This window comes from Leiobunum rupestre, chromosome 5, assembly GCF_980474605.1.
Source record: "Leiobunum rupestre chromosome 5, qqLeiRupe1.1.hap1, whole genome shotgun sequence".
Taxonomy (NCBI): Eukaryota; Metazoa; Arthropoda; class Arachnida; order Opiliones; family Sclerosomatidae; genus Leiobunum; species Leiobunum rupestre.
Genome location: NC_143388.1, coordinates 20,569,598 through 20,593,416, shown reverse-complemented (window position 1 = coordinate 20,593,416; position 23,819 = coordinate 20,569,598). Strand labels below are relative to the sequence as shown.

The window sequence follows — 23,819 nt, the reverse complement described above, 5'->3', positions numbered from 1 at the left end:
AAATTCCTCTCGCTAAAAGAAAACAGATTCTAGTTCAGAAGGGTGGATTTCTCCCGTTTTTGTTAGCTCCACTTCTTTCAATCGTTAGCTTAGTCGCCGGCGCTGCGATAAGCCGCGCCATTAATAAATAAATGGCCCGAAAAATGATTTTAGTGTCTGAAGACGCTTTACGTCGAATGAAGAATGCTACTCCCGAAGATGTTCCCAGTGAAATACCATCCTTGGATAAAGAAATGAAAACGATCCTCGACGATCCCAATATGACCGAATCCGAAAAATTAACGTTATACAGGGTCTTTTTTTTTGCTCGGAAAAGTGTTTTTTTTCAAAAACTATTTATAGTACCGATTTCAAATTTGGAAGGTCAATTCTCTATACCGGGGGACATCAGTTTGAGAAATTTGAGCGTTTTCGGTAATGTTTTTCACCAATTTTGAAAAATTATTTTTCGACCACTAGGTGCGAGATAAAAAATTTCTATTATAAAGTTGTAGGCCGTCATCGAAAACCCTTAAAAATTGTTCACTCGACGAAAAACAACTTATTTATCAGTGAAAATTCGAGCTTGAAAAATTTACAAGTTGGTGAAGCCAAATTACGATTGTTTGAAACGATAATTGAAACGGGAACAAGTCTAATACAAACGTAGTAGAGTTTTCACACTTGAAAAAATGTACACGTTTGGTTTTTAAATGCAGATATTTTATTCACATAAATTTTTACAAAACATTTTCAATAATATCACCATTGGCTGCAACACAGGTTTGTGCGCGGACAATTAAGTTCTCAAACGCTTTCTCTACCATTTCTGGTGTGACGTCTCGGCAAGCACTGATTATTCGTCTAATGAGTTCCTCCCTAGTTTCAATGGGCGTGGCGTATACCTTTGCTTTAACGAATCCCCAGAGAAAATAATCCAGCGGTGTTAGGTCAGGTGACCTTGCTGGCCAATGCACTGGACCATTTCTCCCTATCCACCTTTCAGGAAACTCGTTGTTGAGGTGCTCAGTTACTTGCCGGGAAAAATGCGGAGGGGCGCCATCTTGCTGAAACCACAACTGACGTCTTTCAGCCAATGGAAGGTCGTCGATTGCGTCACTCAGTTCGTTCTGTAGAAAATGTAAATACCTTTGGCCGTTGAGGTTCGTCGGCAGGAAAAAGGGACCAATCAAACGGTTTCCAACAAGTCCAACCCAAACATTGACCCGTTCAAATTGAACCTGGTGATGATATTCAAAACCCCAATGTGGGTTGATGTCAGACCAAAGATGGCTGTTTTGATGATTAAAGGGCCCATCTCTAGAAAATGACGCTTCGTCGGAGAACAAAACATGGCGCAAAAATTGTCTATCTTCTTGCTAAATTCATAACGTCTTTGATGGTCTCCGTCAATTAGTCCTTGGTGGAGCGTAGCTCTGTATGGGTGATAGCGATTCTTACGAAGAATTTTCCACACACGATTTGCAGAACAACCCAAATCAGCAGCGGCGTTAGCGCAACTGTGACGAGGATATGCCACAAAGTACGCGAGTACATTGTTCTCGAAGTCTAAATCCGGTTGACCCAATCCGCGAAACCTAGGTTGCAAGTTACCAAATTGATTGAAATCGTGAATTGCTCGTCTTACTGTATTTACAGATGGTGCTCCATTTGGATGTATTTCTGCGAAGATTTCAGTCACTCTTCTAAGGTTTTGCGCTGCTTCTCCATAGTAAATGGCAACTATCTCGGTACGCTCAGCTACTGAATAACGAGGCATTGTTCGAAATATTATCAAACACTGATAATAATCTCCCAAAGTTTTCCTTTAAATACCCAATGCATGTTTAGGATTGACCTATAGCCTCGTGTTTTTTAAATCCGGTCGTTTTTTTAACCAAAGTTTCAACTGGATTAGGTAATTCGGTTTCAATTATCGTTTCAAACAATCGTAATTTGGCTTCACCAACTTGTAAATTTTTCAAGCTCGAATTTTCACTGATAAATAAATTGTTTTTCGTCGAGTGAACAATTTTTAAGGGTTTTCGATGACGGCCTACAACTTTATAATAGAAATTTTTTATCTCGCACCTAGTGGTCGAAAAATAATTTTTCAAAATTGGTGAAAAACATTACCGAAAACGCTCAAATTTCTCAAACTGATGTCCCCCGGTATAGAGAATTGACCTTCCAAATTTGAAATCGGTACTATAAATAGTTTTTGAAAAAAAACACTTTTCCGAGCAAAAAAAAAGACCCTGTATAATCAAACTTTGCAGCGACACATAATATCTAATCGCCAACCAGTTGAAAAACAGCAGACTGTTAAAAACAAAACGTGGTACGAAGAAATTGCGACGTCTATTCCGTCAAGTATGCTTACCGACGCGATATCGTTGTACAATTGGACATTACGTTTTATTTCGTGGAACGAACTCGGTGAAATGACATTTGGAGGACGAGTCGTTTCTGGATCAAACGTAATCGATTTAATTTACGACGCGGTTAGAAAAACCAAGTCTAATTCCGACCCTACGTGATTCAAGAACTTCTACGAAGTATTGCAAAACAATAATGTACCAAAAAATATATCAAGAATCCTACTAGAATAAGTTCTTTAAAATCGTTATCTTTTAACAGGTCACCACCTAGACAAAATCAGTGGGTGACGATTTGAATGTATTTACCAATAAAACATTTAACCACCAGTTACTGTTATTTAGTTCAATCCCATATCTCATAATGGATGGTTGCACGGAAGTTGTAGCTAAAAGTATCGTATCCACATTAACTATATCATTTTCGAAAAATCCAAAACTGTTAACCGTCGTTTTAATTATATTAATTTTTGTAATAGTCGAATTATTCGATTTCTTAATATTGTACTACACGACACCCACACATGGAAATTACACCAATTACGGATAAGCTAGAGAAGATCTATTACGACGTAGCGGACTGTGGCGGGTACGTTGGCGTTCGAGGACTATATCGTTCCGCTCGAGAAAAGGGTATCAAAGTTACGTTGAAAAATGTGAGGGAATTTTTACAAAACCAAGATACCTATACTCTACATAAAAATGCAAAGTGGCGATACAAACGAAATAAAACGATAGTGTACGGCATTGACGATCAATGGCAAGCCGACCTCATTGACCTCCAGAAACTTTCCAGGCTAAACAATGGGTATCGCTATATTCTCGCGTGTATTGATATTTTTAGTAAGTAGGCTTACGTCGAACCGGTGAAAAATAAGAAAGGAGAGACTATAGTGAACGCTCTAAAAAAGATATTAGATGGTGAAAGGAAACCAAAGCGAATGCAGAGTGACCACGGGAATGAGTTTGTTTGTAAAGCCGTTCAATCCGAATGAAATTCCCGCGAAATAGAATTTTTCGCGACGAACTCTGAAGTGAAAGCCAGCATCGTTGAGCGGTTTATTCGATCGTTTAAATCGAGAATGTATCGATATTTTACAAGGAAAAATACTTATAAGTACGTTGACGTGCTTCAAGAATTAGTTAGCGCCTATAATAACAGTTATCACCGAGCAATTAAATGTAAACCCGTCAATGTAAAACCCAAAAATTCGAAAATAACTTGGAAAAATTTGTACGGAGATATAGACTTTAGTCCTCCGATAAAGTACGACTTCGAAATTGGAGACAAGGGACTATTCGAAAAAGGATATCTCCCGAATTATTCGGAAGAATTATTTCGAGTGATTAAGCAGATACCGAGACAACCGCCGGTATATAAACTGGAGGCGCTAGATTCGGAGCCCATTTTAGGAATTTTTTACAAAGAAGAAGTACAAAAGGTGGGGAAAGATCTTGACACTTGCGCGTTCAAAATTGAAAAAGTGCTCAGGAGGCGACGGAAATCTGATCATTCAGTCCAGTTACTCGTACGCTGGCAGGGGTACGGACCGCAATTTGATAGTTGGGTTCAAGAAGTAGACTTAGAATGAGACTCTATATCACTCTACCATCCGATTCTTCGCTGAATTACTTTCCGGGTAATACTCTGAGCAAATTCAGAGCTTACCTTCCGGAGAATGTTCAGCTGAATGGACCTTAGCGGAAATAAGTTATCCTAGAACGTGGAATAATATCAAAGAAGAACGGGTAGTGCGAGTTGGTTCGGATGATATCAAACTGGAAGATTTTAGGTATATACCTAGAGCAAATTTCTTTTCTATTGAAGATTTACTTGAAATGTTAAAATTTGAGAATAAAAGGGTCGAGTTCAAATACCATAAACATCTGAAACGAGTTGAGGTTCATATAACTAAGAGTTTTTACTGTATCATCCCTCCCGATATAGCGATGATGTTGGGATTTTCTCTTAAGCAAGAAGGTGAATTTGAAATTAGAAAATCTTCGTTAGCCCCTTATACCGTAGATATGGACGTAGGATTACATTCATTGTTTGTCTATTCTGACATCGTTGAAAATACGATCGTGGGGGACAGGAACGTCCCTCTTTTAAGAATTATTAACGTGAAAGGAAAAGACGGGGAAACTGTGAATACTGAATTTTCTCGTCCACATTACCTACCCGCCGCTTCTTCCAACATACAAACTATCGAGATTAATCTTATGGACGACTTGGGGAACCCCGTGCAATTTGAACGTGGAAAGGTGCACGTTTACTCTACATTTTAGACCGCTTAGGGCCTGGCTCGCTCTATAATAGCGAGTGTCGGGAACAAGTAGTCCTCAGTTTAATGAAAAGTAACGAATGACGAACATCATGAGACGGCCGCAATACATTTCCTCCGTAAGCGATTACGAGAGGTACTATTTAAATCAGGCTGGATACGGATCAATCCCCGTGTAAAAATAAATAAATAAATCAGCTAGGCTAATACCCAAGGCACCACCCTAGGCCTAAGTCATCGAGCGACTTTTAAAGCCTTTAATTCAAGTGGCCGGGTTACAATGCGTAGGAGGGTGGTGGCAAGCCCTGCAAGCCACGCGAGCCAACAGCTCCCTACACTAACTATTACCGTTAACCTCAACAAGTTTTTATGGAAGGGGAAACCGAAGATCTCGGGGGAAAACCCCTTAAACCAGTGGGGAAAGAACTTGCAAACTCAACGCAGAAGGAGTTGTTCCGAGTTTTCACCCAGTGCCACAAGTTGGGATCGAACCCGGCTCCTCTTGCTGCGAGGCGAAAGTGCTAACCACTCCGCCACCCCACCTTGTATCGCGGCGTGGGTGTCCAGAGAGGTTATGGATTGGGTAACATACTCGCTTCAGCATTTCGTCGTGCCATGCCGCTTTTGAAGCGCGGAGCCCAGTTTCTAGGAAGAAAATTTCTCGATACTGGAGTGAAAGTCGTGTTTGACGTCGCTAGCGGTATCCCAATTAAATTATCGCTATCGAAGAGATCTAAGAGCGCTGGTAAAGAGACATTGTTATCAGCCGCGGAAGCCGTTACGCAAATGACGGGATCTGGAATTAAAAAGAGGCGTAGAGCATCGCGCAAAGTCACTCGAGCTAAAACCAAGAAGAAGAAAGCATCGTGCCGATCTTACTCCGATATATTTTCATAAAGTCTTAGAATGGCGTTGATACATCCGAACTCTAGTGGTTGCGTGAATTCCGAATTGGACCTTTTCGAAGTCCCGTTAACGCAAACGGGGATTATCGGTGGCGAATGGGTCGAATACCACCCCATTTCCAGCATTAGCAACAATTCAGCGTTAACGTTTTGCATTAGTGGGAATTCCGAAGCGTACATCGACCTATCACAAACTCTCCTTCACGTTCAGGTGGATGGGAAATTGGAAAACGGATCTTACCCTAAAGCCGCCGTTGTTACTCCGGCGGGTGTGGTTACGACCCCGGCGGATAATGTAGCCCCCATCAATTTGTTTTTGCACAGTCTATTTCCCGAAGTCCACTTATTTTTAAACGAAAAATCAGTTACTCCTTCCGCTCAGAATTACCCGTACAAAAGTATGATTCAAACTATGTTAACATTTGGAGACTCTGCTAAAAACGAGTCATCTTACCAGCGGCCTATTCTATCGCGACACGGCGTACGAGTTCAACGATTTCGTGAACAATAAAGGTTTCTTACAAAGAGCCAACTTCGCTCAAAAGGGAACTATAGATATGATCGGCGCTCTTCATTTAGATATTTGTCAACAGCCGCGCTTCCTTTGGAACTTGGTGGATTTAAAATTTGTTTTTGGGAAATCAAATACCGAATTTTGTTTACACTCTGACGTAAAATGTAAATTGGACATTAAATCAGCTTCGTTGTATTTGAGGAAAGTCAAGTTCATTCCCGAAATCCCACTATCACACGCCAAAGTGTTACAAATGTCGAGAGCGAAGTACCCAATTTCCCGCACGGAAGTGATGTCGTTTTCGATTCCAAGAGGCAACATGAGCGTCGTGCAAGATCATTTATTTACAGGACAAATTCCGAATAAAGACGTAATCGGGATGGTTGAGCAAAACGCGTTTCTGGGTGAACTTAAATCGTCGCCATATAATTTCCAGCATTTCAATTTAAACAACATTGGTTTGTTCGTCGACGGCAGTAGCGTACCACATAAAGCCCTAACACCTAACTTCGCGGAGCGTAGCTACATCCAAGCGTACACCAATTTATTTCTTCAAACGGGTCAGTGGAACATTGACGAGGGAGACCAAATAAGTCGCAAAGATTACGCCGGTGGAAATTGCCTTTTCGTCTACGATTTGACTGCCGATTTAATGAACAATGCCTCTCATTTTCATCTTGTTAAAAACGGAAATTTGAGGCTGGAAATGAAATTCGCTTCCGCGTTACCCGAAACGATTGCCGTAATTGTTTACGCGGAATTCCAGAGTTTGATTAAAATTGATAAGAACCGAACCGTAATCTTCGACTAGAATGGACTCAATGCAGCTAACGAGAATTTTGGAGAAAGATAATTTCACCAGAGACTTATTTCGAGGCGTATTCGCCGCGGACCAACTACCAAAGTTCGTGACGACGTTTCCATCTCTGTATATCGTGAACACGGATACGTCGAATGACGATGGTCAGCACTGGATAGTTTTGTATTTCTCGAAGAATAATACAAATACCGAGATGTTCGACTCCTACGGTAACCCCCCAGATATGTTTCGCTTTAATGACTTTGTCGAAAGAAATAGTAAAACTGTGACATTTAACTCTTTACAACTTCAAGGAAATCGAAGCGTGACGTGTGGAGGGTTTTGCGTGTATTTTGCTCTTAATAGATGTAGGGGTGTAAAAATGTTCGATATTGTGACTATATTTTCTAAAAATAAAAATGTAAATGATAAAATGATAAAAGAATTTATGTATTCAAGGTATTCAATAAATTTTCAATAACTTAGTAAAACTTCTTTAATTTACATTTTACATTCAAAATAACACCAGTGGGTTTGTTTGGTGATCTCCACAGTCTACATTACATCAAAGTAAAAATTTAAAAAGTTAGTTACATTTTTACGTTAAATTAAAATTATCATTTAAATAAGATAGTTTCATTTTATTTACATTACGCTTTAAGTTCAAAATATATTTTTAATAGAAATACAATAGAAGACTGAACTATTGGCGATTTAAAATATCGATCCAGTAATGACCATGCGATAGGGTTCGAATGCCGTCCCCCAAAATATACCTTTTATTATCGCATGGATTAAGAGGCATTTTGTTTTGGGAGACGGTAAATAGCTGATGCCTCTGATTGAGGATCCGCTTCATAGAATTGCTCGTAATTCGAGTAGCCATGAGGCAGTCGCGGTAACTCGAGTGTCGGATATCCTTTTCCACTACTCGCTTACAAACACCTTTCGCGGTTTTTTTCTCCCCCCTTTCCGAAAGGATGGAGTACATTTTGGGGCGGAGCCCAACGAACTCCCGTATAGGGATCCCATCCATTTCATCTTTCATCTTTCCAATGACTTTTTTGTTTACGTCATTGAAAAGAGGATGATTCGTGGGATACCCCGAGAAATCGAAGAGATGGGAGGAATTTCCGAAGTCCGTGTAAACGTCCTCCGTTTGTATATTGTACGCCAGGCTGTCCGTGTCCGTGAAAAGTAATCGGACCTTTTCACCGCAGGTCTTGCGCGTGTACTCGTAATGAAACTCGTACATGGTTAGTTTCGAAAGATCCAAAACGGTGAAACCAGTGTAAATTGGTCTATTCAAAGTAAGTGACTTCTTCTTCATATGAATACCCACGAGTTCGTTGTGGAAAATCGTGAATTTTTCAAATGCCGGAGAAGACGCTTTCTTAATAGCCCGCTCAGGTGTTTGTACGAGATGGAAATCTATCCGATTTCTCAAGTTCTCCATTGTTTTACCTATTATTGAAACGAAATGAGATTAGTACTTATTATTCCGATAATTTGTATACGTGGCTACTTGCGTATAAACTAAATTACATTTATTAAACCAAAAGAATTTATTTCGCGCAATAAATACTGTTGGTAAAAAAAATAATCTACTTATTTTTCATTTACTTTGATTAATAACGTACCAAAACAGGAGTTGTTTAAAAGTTTGAAAAAATCTTTTTCAAAACTGTTTTTGGCAAGTTTCCTCTTTTCGGTATTGAAATTTATGAATGGGCGAAGCCAGGGAGACTGATCGAAAGAGATTATTCTGTGAACTTTCGTGAGTTTAAGTCCCTTCGATACGTAGTATTTTAATTTACGATAGTGAACTACGTATCGCTCTTTGTTGTTGAGATTAGGGACGAGCTTAGGCAGAGTGTCTTTTGCGGGGAGGTTTAATCTTTGAAGCATCAGTTTGTAATAGGAAGAAAATTGATCCGTAGTTATTCTTTGAGATTCGGGTGCGAGGGGGTAGTAGTTGTGTTCATGATGCAACTCAACGGGGTATTCCAAGTCGACTTCCAAAATGAAGCCGTAGGGAGACTCGTGCGATAAAGTAAGCACATGTTTATGGGTGTAGTCGAGTAGGTCTTCGACGGGAACCCAAGCGAACCTACTCGTGGGTAAGTAATCGACCATGGCGAACCCGTAGAGATTATTTTTGTCGAGGTACATGATGTAATTACACTCTTTATTGGGGTCGTAGCTTTCGGGGATGTACGGGTTATTGGCTTCGGCGTAGCGGTGACTAATCATCGAAACTCCTCCCCGAATGCCACGTTCAATAAACAAGTGCATGTCAATATCGAGTAGTAGCTCCAACTTCACTTTTGTCATGTGGAGGGCTGACTCCCAGGCAAACCCAGGTCCCGTGTACGCGTGCGCGCAATCTAGGCCGTAGTATTCTACACACATAGCGCGGAAACTCTCGAATACGTCAGCGAGTTGGAGGGTATCCGCCTGCACGTACAAATCGTGTAGTTCACCTGTTGAAGAATTTTATCACTACCACTATTACATTTAGTAATAAAATAGGGCTATAAATAATACCTAGATTTTGTATGTTAAAAATATTCCACACTTGGCGGACATTTTCGTAACTCTCATCCGTTAAATGTTCTCCAGTGAGGGTGTTGAAAAATGTCTCTTTGGGTGGTAGTGCTGTCTCTTCAAACTTGTCTACGTCACTCATGTAGTCGTAGGGATACGTTAACTTTTTGAGCAAATACGGGATTTGATGAGTTGGATAGAAAGAGCTCAAGATGGGGAATTTTTCTTGACCTCCAGTGGCTAAATTTGAAATTAAAGTTTCGAGACTAGCGGGCATAAAGCGAATAGAATCGATGAAACGGAGGCGACCGAAAGTGAAGCTGATATACGTTTTGGCGTTAGATGGAATACAGGAAATGTTTACACTTTTTATCAACCCAATCCTTTGCATGATAAGATGGGCATCGTATCTGAAATTTTATATAAACACGTTATAGTTTGTAAATATTGGAATTAAAGAAAAAATACAATACCGTGATAAATTATGCATGATGACCGCCGTGAAATTTCCCACTCGCAGCTTTAGATTACAAGAATTATGCGCGACTCCCCGGAAACGTCCTAATAATTATAATTACGTGTTAACTTATTTATATCTAAAATAATCAAATACGTAAGTCGTACCGGTATAATGACAATGATCTCTGACTGCCGGATCATCTTGCGTAAGAATTTTCTGACACACGTAACATTGTGTCGCGGTACGGCACAATTCTTCTTCGACTGGTGTGAGATTCATTGGAATATTTTCCTTCAATAATTTGGTGATGGTGCTCCGTTCCATCAACAAACTTTCAAGAAAAATGTCGATAGCGTCGGTTCCCCTATACGTAACAGGGGCATTTGGCTTTCCTGTAATAATGATAAACGTCGCAGCGAAAATAAACTTTTTAATGAAACCAAATATGAATACCGTCGGGTCCTATTACGACGTAACTAAAACCACAAGCTACGTGCTCCGAAAGTTTCGTTGTTGATGATAGTGAGAAATCGGGTAAACAAGGCTGGATTCTGTCAATTATAGATTCAAAATCCGCGTAAATGACGTAGGGAACCTAAAAATAAATGTGTTAAGCTCTTAAATTCATGAATTTCCGAAATTATTTTTTACCTTTTGAAGCCAATCAATTTTTTCGAATTTTAAAACGGGATTTTTGTGTGGCATTTTGACAAGTTGGGGGTCGTGAACGTTGCAGTTTTTCACGTGTTCACTATGGTTTCTAGCACTATTTTGTCCTGAAAAGCGATGTAAGCAATAACGACACACGTGAATTTTCCCGTTATGGTTTGTGAAATGACTCAATAGTCGACTAATATCCGTAATTAGGCAAAAATGTTGGTTTCCTTTTGACTTGAGATAAAGCAGATCTATTTGCCGATCTTCGGGGGCTCTGTTTTCGCTTACATTAAGAGGTAAAACTACTTTTTCGTAGCCGTAAACGTTGATAGATAGATTATTTTTATTTTCCAATTTTTTGAGTTTAAAATGATTTAATTCGAAAGGAAACGAAATGTCACTGCAGTCTAATTCTTTTTCAAACATCACGTATTTATTCTGATTATCGCGATGGGAATTTGGAGGTTGTGGATTAAGTTTAGCGAGGACGCACCACAAGAAACACTTTTGGTCTTTGGTTTTAATATTTAATACTCCTTTGCCGGTATTATTGAGCTCAGGGGGGAGATTTATATACGTACCCCCGACCAGCGGTATGTACGCTATATTATCGATTTGAAGAAACAAGATACGATCTATGGTCCAGCCACTGCCCATATCTTGGAATTCCTCAATCGCGTGTGTTATTTGCTTCACACACGAGTCTATTTGTGTTGGTATTACATCTGGTAAAAGTGTTGCTTGAGTTTTGCACCGGAAATACGGTAATGCCTCGACTTCCGCACCATCGTTCAATTCGCGTACGTATCTCATGCGAATAAAAATGTTCCACTTTAAGCCCCGCTTCTTATTTAAGTGATTTTTTAAATACTTCATTAATGCTGGTTTTAATGTTAAAATTAATATTTCGGAGTCTGTTTGGGTCGTTTTCGGAGTATACCGCGAACTGACGATAGCGTCCTCAAGAACGGAGACTTCTTCGATGTTTTGAAGAAAATCGTCCGCCGATTGCTCGGATACGCCGACGGTTAGGAGATTTTGAAGCGGTTGGGGGTTGTCTTGATATCGGTGGTCTGGTGTGGCTGAAAGTGGGCTAGTAGTTTACCCCCCTATTCCTAGCCAAAAGGGGGCGTGGCTACCGCGTCCCCAGCTGCGTGGCGGGGGGGGAATGAAGCGGGGAATCGCGATTCCGCCCCCCCTCGGGCGCGTGTCACGCGCGCGTGACCTGAATAATTAATGAGATTAACAGGTGTTAATTAGTTGACCTGTCAATCAAGTAGGTAAGCAAGTGTTTTAAAAAGGGTGCATATTAATGAGCGTGGTATTGTTTAACTAGGTGGATTACCGTTATGGGTCATTGACCTGTTAGATAGTAACATGTGTTTAGGATCATCAAGTAGTTATATTATATGTTTGAATATTAATTTTTGGCGGGAAAGTGTAAGCGTCGATCAACAAGTGGTTAAACTCTTTAGGTTTATTAATGTACACTTATGTTTGACATTAATATTAATATATGGCTTAAGTTTGTACCTTTATAATTAACCGTTAGCGGTAATTGACCTGGTAGCTATATGGTTGTTAAAGTTTTGGCGCGAATTTAACATGCGTTTATGATGATGTAAACGCGAAAATGAACAAGTGGAGGGGGGTAAAGTTTGTATTTACTAGTATAAACGTTTGCATGGTTTAATTACCTGACAACGGTTAGGAAGCGTCTTTGGGATTATGGACCCGAACAAGTGATCTCTTTTAGTGGATGTTATATGGTTGAGCTTTTAGCATTTTGGCGAGAAAATTATTTAACATGTTCTGAAGACGGTTAGCGTGGAAGTATTACCTGTCAAGACATCAATGTTAGGAAGCGTCTTAAGTAATCTTAAGAAGTAAATATTAATGAGTTTTATAAGCTGTGTTTTAACGTTAGGAAGCATGGTAAAAATGATTCACTTTTAATGACTGAACATAACGGGATAAAGCTTGTATCGTGTTATAACCTGTCATTCGTGGTCATCTTTATAGTATCCCACCAGGGGTGTCTCATTGGGTAACAAGTTGTCCCTATATGGTTCGTTAATGATTATAGCAGCGTCACGTGATCATCTTATTTACGGTAATTGAAATGGGTCTTCCATAAAGATTGCTGGTGAAAGTTTAACATTTGTCAATGCTTCACCACTAGACTGGTATCTTTGGATTCGGGTAGAAGTTTGAAATATAAGTCACCCCTAATACGGGCACCTTTTTAACGGTTTTTAGGTTATTAATCTTTATGCACATAAAAAGTATAGACTCTTAAACGCGCCTTCCCGAAGCGCGGTAAAATTGATTCATATTTACAACACATAACGGGGTAAAGTTTGTAGGCTGGTTTCGAGTGGTCTCTCTTTTAGCGGTTGTTAGTCATTTTTGGCTGGAAAATTCATGTGTTTTGGCCGCCATCTTTAATGATTCATATTCAAACGGGTTCTGTGTATTGAAAAGGGTGTCCATGTCTGTTATTTGTAGGAAATTTGCCATATATACTTTAGATCAAGTTTGTTTTTAAACAAGTTGTCCCTAAAGGATTTTTATATATATATTAACATAAAACGTCGCATTAAAAGTCGGTAGATGGCTTGGGCCTAGTTTATGACATTGTAAATGCATCAAAAACTATATATTACCGTCACTTAACCTTTAAAAACGACGCGTGGGAAAGTTTGTGAAGTAATTAGGGAGTGGATATTTCAAGTTTTTTAAACATAGTCAATACGTTAATAACGGGGTAAAGATATTTGATAGGGGTTAAATCAACAAGTGGTCTTAAAAGGAAATATTAATCAGTTTTATAAGCGTTGTTTTATTAACCGTTAGGAAGCCCGATAAAAATGACAAAGGTTTAATATAAGTTTGTAACTCTCTTTTAGCTGTTATTAAATGAACTCTTAGTAATTTGTAAAATTCACGTGATCTTTAATGTTGCATATTCAAACGGATAGGGTGGCAATCTTTGTTATTGTTTTAGGAAATTTACCATATTTACGTCAATTTTTTAACGCTTTTTAAACAAGTTGTTCCTAACGGATTTTTATATCGTTACGTACCTAGATGACTTGAACTTGATTATTATGACATATGTATCATATATTACCGTCACGTAACTTTTAATAACGACGCAAGGGAAAGCTTTCTAATTTATATTGAATACATTGCCACTATACGAAATATTTACATAAATTAAACAAGGTCGGTTGCTTATTTGAATAAAATTGATAATAAAACTTTTTTACAAAACTCAAAAATGAATAATACAATGTTATAAAATAATTTTCAGCTCTGAACCTGAAATTAAATGTGTTTGTCAAATTGTTATCACTTTTCTAAATTATCTTATATCCTTCTATGTTTAAAATAAAAAACTCTGATTTAAATTTAAGACTTTATTTATATTTTACAACATTTGTTGTTGACACAAAGGAACTTTCGTTAATAACATTTAACACGCTATCAATAAAAACCACTAACTCGTCTATCGCCTTTAAGAATCCAGTTTTTGGGGGTCGTTCCAAATGCATTTCGTGAGAATTATGCTCTTTTTGAAAATATCTCATTCTTTGTGCAATCAAATCCATTTCAAGTTGACGATTCATTTTTTTCAATTCTTTATTTATATGTTTAATCAGTTCATAGTCCTTGTTTTCTTTATAAGTCATTATTCCACAACAAAAACAAAGCGAAACTAGTTTGTATAAAACGCGATGTGGTTAGTTCAGTACCGGTCGAACACAAAGGAATCTGATTACCGCTAACTATCTCTCTCTACGCCGTTAGAGCTCCTCTGATTACCGCGAACTATCTCTCTCTCCACGGCGTTAGCGCTCCTTTAAAGGAATGCTTTTTTCTCCGCGTTTATCTCCATTTTTAACGCTGTGATTTATTTAGAACAGGTGTTGAGCGGAGAATCCCCCGTTGCTATGGTGACCTCGGCGCGACGTTTATTTGAGTATCAACAAACTTAGCAAATAACCTCGCATGGTTTAAATGTTCTCCACTTAAATATACGTCGCTATCTATGGATATTTTCATTCGGATACATGATTACCTGATATGAAAACTGTACAAGTTTCAATTTTGGTTAAGTTGTCCCAAACAGGGGAAACCATTTTCGTGTAAAGTTAATCTAACAATGCCTCACATACATAAATCGTTTACGTATACATTGTTTTATATTACGGTACCATCGGTCTGGTCTAATAAGAAATCGAACATGTTTTGTTCGCGAAAGATAAGGAGAATGAGATTAAGAAACTATCATTTTTAATATTACCACTTCTATAATGAACTAAGGTAGTGCTTTGGGGTCCATACCGTTACTTAAACAAGTCGCTCCTATATGAACTTTTAAACGGTTATTCGTGTTAAACGTGTACATTGCATAAAACATTTACGACAACATATAACCAGTCGAACATGTTTGCGATTATTTATAATTTTGCGTTAGTTTATCAATAATATCGTGTATATAAATTATAGTATTAAGAACTATACTTGTATTGAGCCGTTATAAATGTCGTAAAAATCTTTAATATTTAAATCTATCGTTAACTAGCTGTATATTATTCCGTGTTTACCAAGCGGCACGAGGAATGTTTACGTAGCGGTTTAATAGACTTTAACATGTACGGTCCGTTAATTTTCGTAAGTGGTAGCGAAATTATGGAAGGGACCACTACGTGAAAGAACGCTCATTCAATTTGTGAACCTTTAAAATGAGTTTAAAGGTAAAATAGTGGTAGCAGATATGGGCTTATAGTAATATTTACAGATTCTATTTAGATTTTAGAGTGGCATTGCCATTTCTCACCACCAGGGGTAAATTGAACTCTTATAAACGTTTGTTGTTTATTAAAGGACATTATAGTATTGCCATTTCTCACCACTAGGGGTAAATTGAACTCTTATAAACGTAACAAATAACGAACGTTACTTAATTCGTTGACCGAGGGTATTAAAGAGCATTATAGTTTCAACACCAGGGGTAAATTAAGAACTTAGTGGCAGCACACACTACCCTGATTGTAACGACTGCATTATTAATGTAAGCAATGTTTAAATACTTGACCAACGAATGTTCCTGTATGTTAGTTTAATGTTGATATTTCGGTTAATATTGCAGTAAAAAGCTAAGCCTAACAAATACGTTGTCGTCAAAACTCGGACCAAAGCTATAACTTGTTTTTCTGTTATAATCTCCCGCGTATTAACTTGGTAATAATAATGGTTAAACGTATTTTATAGCGTCATATGAAATAACTTACTAGCAGGTGTTTTTGGTAACGAGTTTAGGGTGAACCCTACGAAGCAAGAATTACATATTTCATTTTACGGAACAAAATTGGACGACAGTTGGATAATGAGTGATAAGGAAAATAACGAACCGTGTACGGAACTATTAAAAAGTATAAAAATATTGAAAAAAAAAGAAACGAAAACTTCAAGCGGAATATATAGCAGCGAGAATAGAACTTGAAAGTCTCCTTCCTACGATACGAAAGGAGCATTCGTACGAGTCTTTAAAAATGTTTTCGGAACAAGAAAGATTATTAAGTTTTAAAAACTGGGTTAAATATGGAACCGAAGAGTTGGCCGCCTGGGGATTTTATTCGCTCAAGAACGACTCGAGTGTTAAATGCCCTTTTTGTGGAATGGTGGTTGAGGAATGGAAAGATGAAGACATACCGTTAATAGTTCATTGTCGTTCAATTCCCTTGTGTCCATTTATTCGAGGATGCCAAGTTGGAAATGTAACAATATTACAAAAGTCGTAAACATATTTTTAATTTCAAAGTGTAACAAAAAATATTATAATAAAGTATCAATGTAAAAAAATATGTATCCTAGTTTTTTATTACCGCCTTTACATTAAATTTTAAGTGTTAAACTGTAAGTGTTCTAAAAAATCATTGTTAGTTTACTTTAATTAAAAAGTACTTTATACGGTCCCCTTAAAATGTTATTAAAAATAACAATGAATTCAATAGAAAGAACGTTTATTCACAATTTCTTTACAACGGTTTTAATATTAGGAATTTGATTAGTTTTACAATATTCTTGAAAATAAATCAAAGCATCCATTTGCTTTTCAGTCGGCAATTTGAATTCGGCTGGCAGGTTAGATGTAGTTGACTCGGTTGATTCCATTCTTTCATCGCGCTTTTTACATGCCACAATAAGTTCGTTAAGATAATCGATAATTTTATCATCTGACATTTCCTCTTGCTCGGTATAATGGAGAGATTTACTCTCATCACAATCACACGCCAGATCCGATTCTTCTTTTATTTTATTACAAGATAAATGAGTCATTAAATGATGTTTGAAACCTCTCACGGACTGGTATCGTTCCTCACATATCCAGCATTTCTTTGGTACTCTAAGCAGAGACATCTTTCTCTTTCCCATAGCGGCTGGCTTATGAAAACAACAACGCATCTATGAAAATTATTTCACGACTTGTTTATATCACGTGATCTGTTGAAAAAAAGTTGAAAGCTGGAGGAAGCCTACAGAATTGAAAAAACTGAAACTAAATCTCCAAATGGATTTTCCAATGGAGTCACGAAACGCTTTTGGAAATACTGGGTACTTAAAGGCGACGAATTAGGTACATTCATAGCGACGGCGATAGTAAAATATCCATTTTTATTTCAAAGTGTGATCCCGAGTTTGGTAATTGCTAGGATGCTTGGATAACGCCGCCATCTTTTTCATTTTTAAACAAGTGGTCGAATGTTACATTTACACTTTCAGTTACGTTAGCTTAATAAAATTAACCACCTGCACATTAAAACCGTTACGAAAATTAAACCAAAATGGTTTGCAACGAAATAGAAACAGCTGCTAGAGTTTCCAACGCGTCCCGCTAGGGGTTATAAAATGTCAGAGTAGTTACATTTACACTTTCAGTTACGTTAGCTTAATAAAATTAACCACCTGCGCATTAAAACCCGTTACGAAAATTAAACCAAAATGGTTTGCAACGAAATAGAAACAGCTGCTAGAGTTTCCAACGCGTCCCGCTAGGGGTTATAAAATATCAGAGTAGTTACATTTACACTTTCAGTTACGTTAGCTTAATAAAATTAACCACCTGCACATTATTATTAAAACCAACGCGTCCCCCTAGGGGGTTTTAGGTAGTATATATATCCTTAAGTCGCCCGAATCTCGGAATCCTGACCCTAGTAAGCCTTCCCGGAGTATCAAAAATGTAAGTTTCTATAGGTATTTTTTTTTTATTGTTACAAATACTTAGTTTTTTCTTCTAGGGAATCGTTTGTAGCCGTACACATTCTTTTTGCCATGATTTGGCCTAAAAATAAATATACGTCATCAAAACGATTTTTAGTAAAAGAGGTAATTTTTTAAAGTTTTATATAGTAATTAGTATTTATTGTAATAGTTAGTGTAGGGAGCTGTTGGCAGGGCGTGTAACCCGGCCACCTAAATTAATGGCTTCAAAAGTCGTTTGATGACTTCGGCCTATGGTGGTGCCTTGGGTAATAGCCTAGTTGATTATTATTATAATTATATTTAAAGTTCCATATAAATCTTACAGATTGGATACAAAACTTCGGATGGTCGCGAAGACCTCATTGTTTTTCGAACACCGGCTGCTCAAAATTATTCGGGGGATACAAACCGCAAAATGAACGCGATTAGCAATCATGTCAATAAGCTTCCCAGGGCTCAGGGACAATACGATATTGAGGCCGTCGATCGCCATGTTTTAAATATAACGCGACTGGCCGAATACGTTATTGTCAAAGAAAGGCAAACGAAAGAGTACCTGGGAAACTTTATCGACTTAGATCGAATAATTGTGGCCACGAGATTCGAGTGTCCTAATTTCCCCGAATTAGAGCTAGAGCCGGGAGAATTTCACCACCATTTTAACAACGACCATACGAGGTATAAATCAATGACCACCATCTTTTGTCGGGGAAAATATATAGTATTTCTTATTTTACAGAAATGTGTGCGCCTATGAAAAGGCGAGGCAAGTGGCCGCATATGTAAAAAGTATAGAGGGTAATCCCCTAGAAATATATCCCGAGAAACAGGACGACCCGACCGAATCGCCACCAGCCACATCTCCGAAAAACCCGGAACCTCCAGCGAACAAACCTAGGGAGCTTGATCTTCGAAATGGTAATTATAAAACAAAACTATCATGTTTCTCATTTTTAATTTGAAATATTAATTACAGCTCCGGGAATCACTATCGTCGTAGAAGGAGGTAAAACATTAGGTTCCGAAAAAATTATTACAATTCTAATACCATTTTCCATTTCTAGGTTCCGAGTTAAAAATTATCTTATAACACGTTTTGTAAAAAAAAAATGTTTAAAAAATTGTATAAAAAATTGTATAAAAAAATGTATAATAGGTTGTATTAAAATAAAGCAACACACTGATCAAAAGAGGTAAACTTATTGTTACGTATCACTAAATTTTAAATGTGTAATTATTTAACATTTTAAAAAATTTGCAGGAGGACTTGGCCCAAAAGCGTTTGGTATAAATTTACACGCCTCCCTCATTCAGGCGGAGTTTCACCAGCTGGTTATCTCGGCGTGAGAGAGAAAAACGCGCGCCACACCGCCGTGGAGAGAGAGAGAGCGATTCATCGAGGTGCCCCGAAAGCGCAGAGAGAGAGAGTTTCGCTGAGAGAGAAAGTTTTTTTTTTTGCCGAGGAAGCTAAACCGCGAGCTATTAAAACATTCCTGCACGTTTTATACAAGGACTAAATGTTATAGTTGTATTGATTCGATAACAAAAAGTGGATTATTCATACAATGTCCTTTAAAAAGGGTACGTTAAAACTTTTTTTTTAAACTTTAATTTTATTTAGCACGTATTTTATTTTAGTTTCACTGACGTTATCTTCACCCACTCAATTGATAGTGACCGTATCAATATTTAACAAAGAGCCAGGTATATATATTTCTAATGGAGCCCAAAGTACGGACATTTCCTTAGAAACATGGGACGCCCTTACAAAAGAATGGTCTTCAGTCATTGAAAATCTAAACTCAACAACAATAAAAAAGATTTATCTGCCAATTCCGACCGTCGAACCTTATTCCGATTGTACTTTTGAACACAATTTCGAAGTTTCTTGTTCGGGAGGAAGATTTTCATGGAATTTAATGCCGTTTACTCAAAAATATTTGGAATACGAAATAAACTTATCAGCCAGTCTATCACTTAGTAGAGCGCAAGTTCTGGCTTTAAATGATATTAAAGTGTTTATAGATGAACAGTTAAGTCTGTTAAAACAAAGCGCACCGGTTATAGACCTAATGTTTAGTGTTTTGGTCGACAATTTTTCGAAATTTCAAGCGGTTTATAAACCATTACAGAAGCGACAAATTCCCTGTGTCTTTATAGAAATTTACGCCGCCTTTCGTATTTCTCAGGATCACCAAGTGGAAAAAGATTTTTTGGAACAATTTATAGGTTATTGTCCATTTGACGTAAGGGATTTGATTGATCATTGTTTAAATGATGTAATATATTTGAAAAACATTTTATAAATAAATTTTTTATTAGTAAATGTGTTCTTTGTTATTATACCATACGAAAAATTAGTTTACACTAGCAAATTATATACACGAGGAACCATGATAATAATAGTTTCAGTATATTTTCAAAAAAGCCTCCTCAGGACAGGCGCTACTAGCGACGATGCGTAACGTCAGAAAATAGCTTATTTTAATTGTACATCATTTAAAATTTCCTTACCAACGCGTTCAGAATAGTCTTTTCGTATATCAGTTTTAATATGATGAAAACGAGGGGAAAGACACTCGCTCACAAAGTTTTATTGATTTAACGTCTACATTTTAATACTCATTGTTTCTGGTTGAAAATTATAAAATGCTACAAAGTGGTCTAGATTTTTTCCGATCTAGAGTTTCAATGACATGATTAATTAAGCTATAGACCAGAGCCTTCTCGTTAGTGCTTGAATAGGGCGCTTGATTTGAATCATACTCGTATGGTATATTACCGCAGTTCTGGTTTAAAACGAATTTACATCTCGGGTAATATTTAGCGTGCTCTTCCATCGGAATATCGTTCTTGTCCCAAACCAATAGCTCTCCAGAACAACAGAAGCATTTGACACAATCTTTGTTGTACGTGTAGAAGAGACCTGCTTGTGCTAAATCTCTCACGTCTATGTAATCAATCGGGAAATCCTTAAACGACTGTAATCTTAGAAATTCAGATCGCATAGGTCCTAAATTCCAAAAATCGTTCGTTTCGCGTAGCACGGGAATGTTATCCGTAGTTTCATCCTGAACAAATTTGCAATTCGGGAACCGTTGGATGTGAATTAGTAAAGGTACATTCCCCTCTTTCCAATCGTTAACCAAACCATCACAACAGAAACACATGACAATATTTTTATTCCCAACGTAAAAAAAGCCGGCGTTTGCCAACTCGTTTACATTTAAAAAGGTTGCCGAAAAATTTGAGTTGAAACTCTCTATTCTTTTTCTTTCAAAGTGCATTTTTACGTATTTAAAGCTGGTTAAAAATTTAGCTCGCGTAAAATGTAACCGGCGTCACGCAGCGGCCACTGTCGTCACCTAGCGGTAAATTGTAACTAGCGTCACCTAGCGGTAACTTAAAAACCGCTATCTAGTGGTTATGGTTTTCAAAACACCTGGCACAAGAAAAAAAACCAAATATATAGTTAAACAGACGAGCGTTATTAAAAGGTACTCTTCGAAGAAAGACATTTCTTCCAATATGTTAAACTTTATTTAAACTTATTAATAATAATACCGCCTCTCAAACGGTACCAAATAGTCCAAAATTGCCCTTTCAGCCGCCACACTCGTTACCAAAAACACCTGCTAGTAAGTTATTTCATATGACGCTATAAAATACGTTTAACCATTATTATTACCAAGTTAATACGCGGGAGATTATAACAGAAAAACAAGTTATAGCTTTGGTCCGAGTTTTGACGACAACGTATTTGTTAGGCTTAGCTTTTTACTGCAATATTAACCGAAATATCAACATTAAACTAACATACAGGAACATTCGTTGGTCAAGTATTTAAACATTGCTTACATTAATAATGCAGTCGTTACAATCAGGGTAGTGTGTGCTGCCACTAAGTTCTTAATTTACCCCTGGTGTTGAAACTATAATGCTCTTTAATACCCTCGGTCAACGAATTAAGTAACGTTCGTTATTTGTTACGTTTATAAGAGTTCAATTTACCCCTAGTGGTGAGAAATGGCAATACTATAATGTCCTTTAATAAACAACAAACGTTTATAAGAGTTCAATTTACCCCTGGTGGTGAGAAATGGCAATGCCACTCTAAAATCTAAATAGAATCTGTAAATATTACTATAAGCCCATATCTGCTACCACTATTTTACCTTTAAACTCATTTTAAAGGTTCACAAATTGAATGAGCGTTCTTTCACGTAGTGGTCCCTTCCATAATTTCGCTACCACTTACGAAAATTAACGGACCGTACATGTTAAAGTCTATTAAACCGCTACGTAAACATTCCTCGTGCCGCTTGGTAAACACGGAATAATATACAGCTAGTTAACGATAGATTTAAATATTAAAGATTTTTACGACATTTATAACGGCTCAATAGAAGTATAGTTCTTAATACTATAATTTATATACACGATATTATTGATAAACTAACGCAAAATTATAAATAATCGCAAACATGTTCGACTGGTTATATGTTGTCGTAAATGTTTTATGCAATGTACACGTTTAACACGAATAACCGTTTAAAAGTTCATATAGGAGCGACTTGTTTAAGTAACGGTATGGACCCCAAAGCACTACCTTAGTTCATTATAGAAGTGGTAATATTAAAAATGATAGTTTCTTAATCTCATTCTCCTTATCTTTCGCGAACAAAACATGTTCGATTTCTTATTAGACCAGACCGATGGTACCGTAATATAAAACAATGTATACGTAAACGATTTATGTACGTGAGGCATTGTTAGATTAACTTTACACGAAAATGGTTTCCCCTGTTTGGGACAACTTAACCAAAATTGAAACTTGTACAGTTTTCATATCAGGTAATCATGTATCCGAATGAAAATATCCATAGATAGCGACGTATATTTAAGTGGAGAACATTTAAACCATGCGAGGTTATTTGCTAAGTTTGTTGATACTCAAATAAACGTCGCGCCGAGGTCACCATAGCAACGGGGGATTCTCCGCTCAACACCTGTTCTAAATAAATCACAGCGTTAAAAATGGAGATAAACGCGGAGAAAAAAGCATTCCTTTAAAGGAGCGCTAACGCCGTGGAGAGAGAGATAGTTCGCGGTAATCAGAGGAGCTCTAACGGCGTAGAGAGAGATAGTTAGCGGTAATCAGATTCCTTTGTGTTCGACCGGTACTGAACTAACCACATCGCGTTTTATACAAACTAGTTTCGCTTTGTTTTTGTTGTGGAATAATGACTTATAAAGAAAACAAGGACTATGAACTGATTAAACATATAAATAAAGAATTGAAAAAAATGAATCGTCAACTTGAAATGGATTTGATTGCACAAAGAATGAGATATTTTCAAAAAGAGCATAATTCTCACGAAATGCATTTGGAACGACCCCCAAAAACTGGATTCTTAAAGGCGATAGACGAGTTAGTGGTTTTTATTGATAGCGTGTTAAATGTTATTAACGAAAGTTCCTTTGTGTCAACAACAAATGTTGTAAAATATAAATAAAGTCTTAAATTTAAATCAGAGTTTTTTATTTTAAACATAGAAGGATATAAGATAATTTAGAAAAGTGATAACAATTTGACAAACACATTTAATTTCAGGTTCAGAGCTGAAAATTATTTTATAACATTGTATTATTCATTTTTGAGTTTTGTAAAAAAGTTTTATTATCAATTTTATTCAAATAAGCAACCGACCTTGTTTAATTTATGTAAATATTTCGTATAGTGGCAATGTATTCAATATAAATTAGAAAGCTTTCCCTTGCGTCGTTATTAAAAGTTACGTGACGGTAATATATGATACATATGTCATAATAATCAAGTTCAAGTCATCTAGGTACGTAACGATATAAAAATCCGTTAGGAACAACTTGTTTAAAAAGCGTTAAAAAATTGACGTAAATATGGTAAATTTCCTAAAACAATAACAAAGATTGCCACCCTATCCGTTTGAATATGCAACATTAAAGATCACGTGAATTTTACAAATTACTAAGAGTTCATT

The 23,819-nt window shown here is 37.1% G+C and overlaps 4 protein-coding genes across 4 annotated transcripts; 2 read left to right on the top strand and 2 right to left on the bottom strand.

The window, feature by feature from the left end:
* The first annotated feature begins 6,380 nt into the window (after positions 1 to 6,380).
* LOC149943759 (uncharacterized protein F54H12.2-like) lies at positions 6,381 to 6,872 on the top strand. The gene has a single exon (XM_090176183.1). It carries the CDS (start codon positions 6,381 to 6,383, stop codon positions 6,870 to 6,872), a length of 492 nt encoding a protein of 163 aa, XP_090032309.1.
* Positions 6,873 to 7,563: 691 nt separating this feature from the next.
* Positions 7,564 to 16,284, bottom strand: LOC149943758 (uncharacterized). The gene is made up of 7 exons (XM_090176182.1): positions 16,246 to 16,284; positions 10,321 to 10,462; positions 10,032 to 10,259; positions 9,881 to 9,968; positions 9,408 to 9,817; positions 8,501 to 9,343; positions 7,564 to 8,324 (listed from the first exon to the last, which is right to left on the bottom strand). Exons 1-7 carry the CDS (start codon positions 16,282 to 16,284, stop codon positions 7,564 to 7,566), a joined length of 2,511 nt encoding a protein of 836 aa, XP_090032308.1.
* Positions 16,285 to 17,840: 1,556 nt separating this feature from the next.
* LOC149943757 (uncharacterized) lies at positions 17,841 to 18,889 on the top strand. Its single transcript, XM_090175743.1, has 5 exons — positions 17,841 to 17,922; positions 18,125 to 18,477; positions 18,539 to 18,717; positions 18,776 to 18,805; positions 18,864 to 18,889. The coding sequence occupies exons 1-5, from the start codon at positions 17,869 to 17,871 to the stop codon at positions 18,887 to 18,889; spliced, it is 642 nt and encodes a 213-aa protein (XP_090031869.1). The 5' UTR covers positions 17,841 to 17,868.
* A 1,552-nt stretch (positions 18,890 to 20,441) lies between these two features.
* LOC149943756 (baculoviral IAP repeat-containing protein 7-B-like) lies at positions 20,442 to 20,969 on the bottom strand. The gene has a single exon (XM_090176181.1). The coding sequence runs from the start codon at positions 20,967 to 20,969 to the stop codon at positions 20,442 to 20,444; it is 528 nt and encodes a 175-aa protein (XP_090032307.1).
* Between the last annotated feature and the right edge of the window lie 2,850 nt (positions 20,970 to 23,819).